At 38.9% G+C, this 9160-nt stretch overlaps 1 protein-coding gene across 1 annotated transcript in view; it reads right to left on the bottom strand.

The window, feature by feature from the left end:
* The window catches only part of MCHR2 (melanin concentrating hormone receptor 2), a 24132-nt gene that overhangs the window by 2485 nt on the left and 12487 nt on the right, over positions 1-9160 (bottom strand). Inside the window, exon 4 of the mRNA XM_003798208.1 lies at positions 597-716. Within this exon, the coding sequence (XP_003798256.1) occupies positions 597-716 (120 nt within the window). The remainder of the gene's footprint in view (positions 1-596; positions 717-9160) is intronic.

Genomic DNA, 9160 nt, shown 5'->3' with positions numbered 1-9160 from the left:
CTTCTTACCTAAATAAGAACCACAAAAATTAAAAGTTTGGACACAACATTTAAGATATTTATAGACATACACAACCCTGAAAAATGTATTACTAAACTTGTTAAATAATATTTGATGACAATATAAAAGTGATTCTATGAATAGAATTTTAAGTTCTGTTTGCTTTTTGTTGAAACTTACACCAGTGATTTCACCTTTTATCACTGAGAGATCCTTAATTAGCTGATTCAGGACATGTCTTATTTTTAGGAAAGCCTGCTGTACACATTTGTCAATGCTTACATCCTTAAATGTAGTATGTTTCAAGTCATTATTGCGTAAGTTTCTGCTATAGATGTCTTAAAATAATCTCTTCTTTTTCAAAATGTTTATCTATTTTTTATTCTTATATTTCAGAATACTGGGGGGTACACATGTTTTATTTACATAATTTGCTTTTGTACAGATTGCGTCAAAGTAATGAACACCCTTCACCCAGATAGTGGGCCCTGCGCTTGACAGGTGTGAATTTACCCATCACCTCCTCCCTCCCTCCCGCAGCTTGATTTTCACTGAACACTCTTCTTTTAAGAAAGCAATATAAGGCAAACACTTACCATCTGGCATCCTTATTCTGTTGAAACATCTCCCAGGTGTAGCATAAAATTGAAATGTAGCACACCAAAATCAAGGGTAAAGGGAAAAAGAAAGTTGTTATCGTCAAATAAAGTGTATACCTGTGAAATGAGAGAGAGAGAAGACATCAGTCTTACATGCACTGCCCTGGGAAATGGATTTCACAGCCTTTGGGGCCCCTGATTCTTTGATGTTTTTCAGAATTCAGGATAAAGTCCTCGGGGAACAGCTCAGAATCTTTGAGTGCTTTGTCCTGGAGAAGTCCTGCTCTTCATCATTCACTAACACTGATGCTGTGTCTTCTCTAGCCACACCCCACATATGGCCACTTATAATTATCATGAGAATTATTAGCAACACCTGGCAACATCAGGTAGCATTTCTTATGTAGTGAGCCCTGCTGTAAGACTTCCTATATTTTAGCTTATTCAATCTGTGTAACCCTATGCGTACGATGCCTTCAGTATCCTCATGTTACAGAAGAAACTGAGGCACAGAGAGGTTAAGTGGTTTGCCCGAGGTTATCCAGTTACTTAAATGGCAGAGGTGGGATTTGAACCCCAGCAAGCAGTTGGGCTCCAGAGCGCGTGTGTGTAACTGAGGCTCCAGACGACTGCTCAGTGGCACACAGGAAGCCCTGTGAGGAGGTGGGAGTCTGGGGGGACTACTCAGGTGAGCAAACTGCATTCCCACACTGATGCTAAGTATCCTCATTCCTGGCAGGATCCTGGTCTTGGGAAAAAGAGGCTAGCTCAGATGGGGTGGGTGTGGAGAGGGTGGCAGAGAGACCACCTACGATCAGAGGGACCCTGAATGCAGCACAATAGCTCCAGTCTCTGTTCACCTTAAAGACTTAATTCTAGGATGAGGAACAGAGACTGCAACCTTGGAATATCCTCGATGATAACCAGCCCAAAATATGAGAAGTAGAAGCAGCTGTCAGTGTAAAAACAGTGCATCTTTGTTGTTGTTGTTGTTATTTGTTTCTTTTGCATGTAATAATTTAATACATTCATATAATTTGTAAAGAGCAAATCTTTTAAATATTTTCTCCCATCCTGTGGCCTGTCTTCTCACTTTGTTGATTGTTCCCTCTGCTGTGCCCAAGCCTTTTAGCTTGATGTAATCTCTTTTGTCTCTTTTTACTTTGGTTGCCTCTGCTTTTGAGGTCTTACCCATAAAATCTTTGCCCACCCCAGTGCACGGGAGCACTTCCCAAATGTTTTCTTTTAGTATTTTCATAGGAAGGTATTAGATTTAAGTTTTTAATCCATTTGATTTTTATGTGTGGTGAGAGAGGGGTCTAGTTTCATTCGTCTGTATATTGTTATTCAAGTACTGGTGCCTTTGTTAACAATGAGTTGGCTATAAATGTATGTATTATATCTCTATTCTTTTCCATTGGTTCATATACCTGTTTTTATGCTGATATTATGCTGATTTTGTTATTATAGCTTTGTAGTAAATTTTTTTTTTGAGAGAGTCTCAAGCTGTCACCCTGGCTAGAGTGCCATGGTGTCATAGCACTCTACTCTTGGGCTCAAGAGATCCTCTTGCTTCAGTTTTTCTATTTGTAGTAGAGACGGGGTCTTGTTTTTGCTCAGGCTGGTCTCAAACTCATAAAGTGAAGCAATCCATCCCCCTCGGTCTCCTGGAGTGCTGGGATTACAGGCCTGAGTCACCGTTCCTGACCTATAGTAAATTTTGAAGACAGATAGTGTAATGCTTCCAACTTTGTTCTTTTTGGTCAGTTTTGCTTTGGCTAGTCAAAGTTTTTTATAGTTCCACTTAATTTTAGGATTTGCTTTTTCTATTTCTGTGAGGGATATCATTGGTGGTTTGATAAGGATTGTCTTGAATTGGTAAATTGCTTTGTATACTATTGTCATGTAAAAAATATTAATACTTACAATCCATGAGCATGAAATAATTTTACATTTTCTACGCCCTTCAATTTCTTTCATCAGTGGTTTATAGTTTTCTGTGTATATATTGTTAATTTCTTTGTTAAATTAATTCCTGGGTAGTTTCTATTCTTTGCAGCTATTATAATGGGATTGCTTCCTTGATTTATTTCCCAGATTGTTTAATGTTGGTATATATAAATGTTACTGACTTTTGTATGTTGATTTCGTAACATCTTTACTTTTGCAACTTGACTGCATTTGTTTATCACTTTTAACAGATTTTTTTGTGGAGTCTTTAGGTTTTTCTCTGCATAAGATCATGTTGTTGGCAAACAAGGATAATTTGAATCTTCCTTTCCATTATGGGTGCCCTTTGTTTCTTTCTCTTGCCTAATTGCTCTGGGTAGGACTTCCAGTATTATGTTGATTAAGTGGTGAAAATGAGCATTCTTGTCATGGTCTCCACGTTAGAGAAAAGTCTTTAAATTTTCCTTACTCAATACAACGGGAGCTGTGGGTTTGTCATACATGGCCTTTATTATTTTCAGGTATGTTCCTTGTATAAACAGTTTGATGAGAGTTTTTATCACAAAGGGATGTTGAATTTTATCAGATGCTTTTTTGGCATCTATTAAAATAGTCATATGGTTTTTGTTCTTGGTTCTGTCAATATGATATATCACATTTACTGATCTGGGTGATGGATCTCCCTTGATTATAAGGGATGAGCTTTTTAATGTTTTGTTGATTTGGTTTGCTAATATTTTGTTGAGAATTTTTTGTATTTATGATATTGGCTTATGCAGGGGACACCAAGAGCCCGATGACATCTGAGCAAGATGATCTGCAGCTGAGGGGTGGACGGCAGGAGTTCCTTGTGAAAGAGTCCAAGCCTGAGCCTTCAGCGTGTAGTCATTTGTTAATTACTCCCCTCATCTGTGTTGTACGGTCTCAATAAAAGGCTGGTGCGGAGGTTGCTCGGGGCTACCCTGCAAGTAAGGGCTAGCCTGCCTCCCACGAGCTTGTACTTCTAATCTGCCTCTTGCCTGGTTCCTTCTTGCGATGATCAAGACCAGGGCCTTAGGAGCTCCATGAGTCCCGACAGGCTTATTATTTTCTTTTCTGGTTTTGGTGTCAGAGTAATTCTGACCACATAGAATGAGTTTGGAAGTAGTCTCTCCTCTTCAATGTTTTTTGAAGTGTTTTGAGTGGAATTGGTATTATTGCTTCTTTAAATGTTTATTAGAATTCATTAGGACCTGGGTTTTATTTTTGTTTGTTTGTTTGTTTTTTGATGAGAGTCTTTTTATTATGGTTCTGATCACAATGCTTGCTATTGGTTTGCTGAGGTTTTCTAGTTCTTCATAGTTCAATCTTGGTAGGTTGTATATTTTCAGGAACTTACCAGATTTTCCAATGTTTTTGTGTATACTTCTTCATAATAGTATGTTATGATTCTTTGTATTTCTGTGGTCTCCTTTTTCATTTCTGATTTTATTTGGGCCTTCTCTCTTTTTTCTTAGTCTAGCTTTTTTCTCTTAAGAAAGAACAACTTTTTGTTTTGTTGGTTTTTTCTTTAATCTCAATTTTATTTATTTCTGCTCTGATCTTTATTATTTCTTTCCTGCCACCAATGTTAGGTTTGATTTGTTCCTGCTTTTCTAGTTCCTTGAGGTGCATTGTTAAGTTGCTAATTTGGGGTCTTTCTACTTTTAATATAGGCATTTATTGCTATAAGTTTTTCAGTTCTGTTTCTTCTGTATCCCATAGATCTTGGCAGGTTGCATTTCCATGTTCACTTGTTTCAAGAATTTAAAAAATTTCCTTCTTAATTTCTTCATTGGCCTGCTGATTGTTTAGGAACTTATTTAATTTCCATGTATTTGTATAGTTTTGAGTTTTCTTTTGTTATTGGTTTCTAGTTTTATTCCAGAGTGGCCAGAAAAGAGACTTGATATAATGTCTACTTTTTGAATTTGTTCAGACTTGTTTAGTGGTCTAAGATGTGCTCTATGCTGGAGAATGTTCCCCATGCTGATGAAAAGAATGCATATTCTACAGCAATTGGGAGAAAGGTTCTGTAAGTGTCAGTATAGTGTGAGGTTTACTCTGACGAGTCTTTGTTCATTTTCTGTCTGCATGATCTGTCCTTTACTGAGAATGGGGTTTTAAAGGCTCCAACTATTATTATATTGCAATCTGTTTCTCTATTTAGATCTAATAGTTTTTGTTTTATACTTTGGACCTCTGGTATTGGGTGCATAACTAATCATAATTGTTACATCCTTTTGCTGAACTGATTCTTTTATCATTATATAATGACCTTCTTCATCTCCTTTTACAATCTTTGATTTTTAGTCTATTTTACCTGATATAAGTATAATGTAGGCAGAATGGGGACCAAAGACCCCATTCGTGGCAAGGGAAAACACTCCCAGAGAAAGGGGAAAATAAATAAGCTAATCGAGGTGGAACAAAGGAAAGTCAGCTAGTTTACCTTTGAATCAGCTGCTGCTAAATTTCTTATGTGAGCAAGTGTCCGCTTTTCCTAAAACTCTGACTTATTGGGGATATAGTTTATTAACACTGCTGAGTTTGTGAACACTATGAAGGAATAATGGCCACAGAGGAAGCTGTGTGCAAGGCCTAGCAAGAAACATTAACTAGGCCAGTTCCTGCCTATTTAACAGTCAAAGCAAATCCCCATTGTGGAGATTTATATTTGGTTGGAGCAGAGATCAAGGAAACAGCTTGAGCCTTGAAATATGGGCAGGAGGGCTTATATCCCTTATTGCAGAGGAAGATCCTCTGTGGTGGTAATGAGAGGAAAATTCCTTTTTCCCACTGATTCTTCACAGGATATTGACACCAGTGGCATTTTACTCCACAGTGGACTAGTGGTATTAACCCCCCCCCCCCAGGAATGTGTATGTTTTTGACCATAGACAGGAAGTTGCCCTCACACAAGGCTCAGTTTCTGGATTTCTCAAGGCTGCTCAGACCCTTAAGATTATTGATTATAGAAACAATAGGAGCCAATATGCTCACTCAGAGAAACTGCTGGCAACTTTGTTCCAGCTTATTCTCTGGGCCAATGAGCAAATAGCCTTCAATAAAAGCTGAGTAGAGGCTCAGTGCCTGTACCTCAAGCAGCTAAGGCACCAGTCACATACACCAGAGCTGGTGGTTCGAATCCAGCTGGGGCCTGCCAAACAACAAGAGCTACAACCAAAAAAATGGCTGGGCATTGTGGCAGGCACCTGTAGTCCCAGCTACTTGGGAGGTTGAACCAAGAGAATCACTTGAGCCCAGGAGTTGGAGGTTGCTGTGAGCTGTGATGCCACAGCACTCTACACAGGGTGACAGCATGAGGCTCTGTCTCAAAAAAAAATAAAATAAAATAAACCCTAAAACAAAAAACACAAATTCAATAAAAAGGGCAGTACCTGTGGCTCAGTGGGTAGGGCACTGGCTGCATACCAAAGGTGGCAGGTTCAAACCTGGCCCTGGCCAAACTGCAACAAAAAAAATAGCCATGAGTTGTGGTGGTTGCCTGTACTCCCAGCTACTCAGGAGGCTAAGGCAAGAGAATTGCCTAAGCCCAGGAGTTGGAGGTTGCTGTGAGCTGTGTGATGCCACAGCACTCTACCCAGGGTGATAAAGTGAGACAGAGTCACTTTACAAAATAATAATGATAATAATAATAATAATAATACTAAGAAGAAGAAGAAGAAGAAGAAGCTGAGTACAACCACACTTGGAGCCATGGTCAGAAACGCACGAACTGGTGTGGTCTCTTGTGCTCCCACCTTTGAAAATTCTATTCTGTGTGTCTTGTCTCTTTCTTTCTTGTCATTTCTAACCTTATGTTTCTTCAGTTGGTGGCTGCCATGTCCACAGGTCTTAACGGACCCTGCCCTGGGGGTGGGACTCTGGCATATAGCTACTCCTTCTCTTTCTTGGCTTCCAATGGCATGAAATATCTTTTTTCCACTCCTTAACTTCCAGTTTATGTGTGTTTATCTAAATGAAGTGGCTTTCTTGTAGGTAGAATATAGTTGAGTCTTGTTTCTTTGTCCAGTTAAACACTCTGTGTCTTAATTATGGAAATGAGTCCATTTGTATTCATTGTTATTAATGATAAGTAAGGATTTACTATTGTCATTTTTGTTGTTTGTTTTCTGGCTGTGTTTTCTTTTAACCTTAAGTGATTTTCTATGACAGTATGTTCTACTTTGCTGCTTTTTATTTTTAGAGAATCTATGATAGGTTTTTATATACTGATTACTATGAGGCTGATAAAAATGTATTATAGATATAAATTATTCTAAAGAGTTGACAACTTAGATCACAAAGAAAAAAGAAAAACAAAGAAAAACTGAAAAATAATTAAGTCCATTCCCCCACATTTTGACTTTTAGCTGTTTCAATGTACATATCTTTATTTATTTATTTTGTTTTTAGAGACAGAGTCTCACTTTATTGCCCTTGGTAGAGTGCTGTGGCGTCACAGCAACTTCCAGCTCTTGGGCCGAGGCAATTCTCTTGCCTCAGCCTCTCGAGTAGCTGGGACTACAGGCGCTCTCCTCAATGCCTGGCTTTTTTTTGTGTGTGTGGCAGTTTGGCCAGGGCTGGGTTCAAACCTGCCACCCTTGGTATATGGGGCTAGCATCCTACTCACTGAGCCACAGGTGCTGCCCAATGTATATGTCTTTATATTACCTCTTAATAGATAGTTGTAACTATTACTGTTTTTGATAGATTTTTCTTTGGAACTTCAACCAGAATCATCAGTGAATGCACACCACAGTTACAGTATTAAAGTATTGTAGGCTTGTCCCTGTAACTAACTTTACCCAAGCATTTTATACCTTCACGTTTCTTTTGGTACATTAGTGTTTTTGTTTTCTTTCAGACTGAAGACCTCCTTTTAGGATTTCTTGTATGATGTGTCTGGTGGTGGTGAATTTTCTCAGCTTTTATTTGTCTCAGAAATATTATCTCTCCTTCATATTTGATGGATTACTTAGCTGGATGCAGTAAAAAATTGCAGCAATGTTCATCCAGAATGGGGGAGTTCCCAAAGGGGATATCCTGGCACTGTTGGAAGGCTCGCTAGAGGTTTGTACCCAGGTGATCTGTGGAACATACTTCCTACAAAGTGGTGCTGCTGAACAGCCACTCTGATTTGATGTTGCCCTTGGCAGAATTTCTAGAACTGGGCAGAATTCTAGTCCTTCCTTGCCCTTCATCTCTTTCTGTCCTTAGGGATATTTCTCCTTTCCAGAACTTAGTGATGCTTCCTGTGGGTTAAGGCAGCAGCTATTCTCCTGCCAGGGAACCCAAGGTGATGGGGAAGCTGATCATCCACCTTGATCTCACTTTTTCCAGCGTAGTTCCTCTGACTTGGGGAAATTTTCCACACACTTGATGCCAGGCAGAATGTGGGAGCTGTGTTATGGATGTGGAAGCCCAAGTCTCTTGCCATCTGCTTCTTATCTTCATATTTGAGTTCTTGAGTATTGCTGGTGCTAATAATCACTTTATATTTGTTTTTCATTATCTTGGTGGGTAGGGGGAGGAGTGAAGCCAGCTTGCTTCTCCATTTTGGAACTAGAAGTCCAATCCTATCTATGTTGTACTTTTATGGATTAAATATTCATGTTTCCTTAAAACTGCTATGATGAAATTCTAACCTCTAATATGATAGTATGAGGAAGTGGGTCCTTTGGAAAATACTTAGGTTATGAAAGTGGAGCCTTCATGAATGGGATTAGTGTTCTTATAAGAAGAGACACAGAGAACTTGCTTTCTGTCTCTCTTTCTCTCTTTTTTTGCCATGTGAGTATAGTGTGAAGAGGAAGAGGGCTCTCACCAGAACCTGAATGTGCTGGCACCTCAACCTTGGATTTCCAGCCTCTTGAACTGTAAGAAATAGATATCTGGTTTTCATGAGCCAGAACTTTTTATAGCAGCTTGACTAAGATATGCACTCATGTGAAGTTTTTTAAAATTGGATTTGTAGTTTTGCATGTCTTTACTCTCATCTCTCCTGGGCTGTGTCTACATGAGGAAGAAATTACAAATCTTTTTGACAACTGATGGAGTGGGAAAAAGGAATTTGCTAGACTGACTTGGGATAGCACATGTAAACACACCTAACACAGTAATCAGCCCTTTGCAGGTGCTCAAAATTTTAGTTATAGACTCCAATACTATGCTCAAAAATTCAAATAACAAATTTTTCATTTAATTTTTCTTTTCAAATCAAAATGTAAGAAATGACCTGCTAGCTGCTATATTACTTTTCTAAGTTCTGCTGTAAGAAATTACCACAAACTACAGGGCACAAGAAATTACCACAAATAATAGAAGTTTATTCTTTCATGGTTCTGATAGCTAGGAATCTGAAATCAAGGTGCCAGCAGGGTTCATATCTTTTAGAGGTGCTGAGGGAGAATTTGCTCACTGCCTCTCTCCTAACCTTTCTAGTGGCTTCTGCCTTAGCCTGTAGACACATCACTCCAATCTCTGTCTATCTTCATGTGCACTGTCCTCTGTGTCTCTCCTAATATCCCCCCCTCCACAGGACACCACTCACTGGATTTAGAGCCTTCCCTAATCCAGTATGGCTTCAT

This window comes from Otolemur garnettii, unplaced genomic scaffold (genome assembly GCF_000181295.1).
Source record: "Otolemur garnettii isolate 467f Iridium unplaced genomic scaffold, OtoGar3 scaffold00132, whole genome shotgun sequence".
NCBI classification, from domain to species: domain Eukaryota; kingdom Metazoa; phylum Chordata; class Mammalia; order Primates; family Galagidae; genus Otolemur; species Otolemur garnettii.
This window is presented reverse-complemented; position numbering and strand designations above follow the sequence as displayed.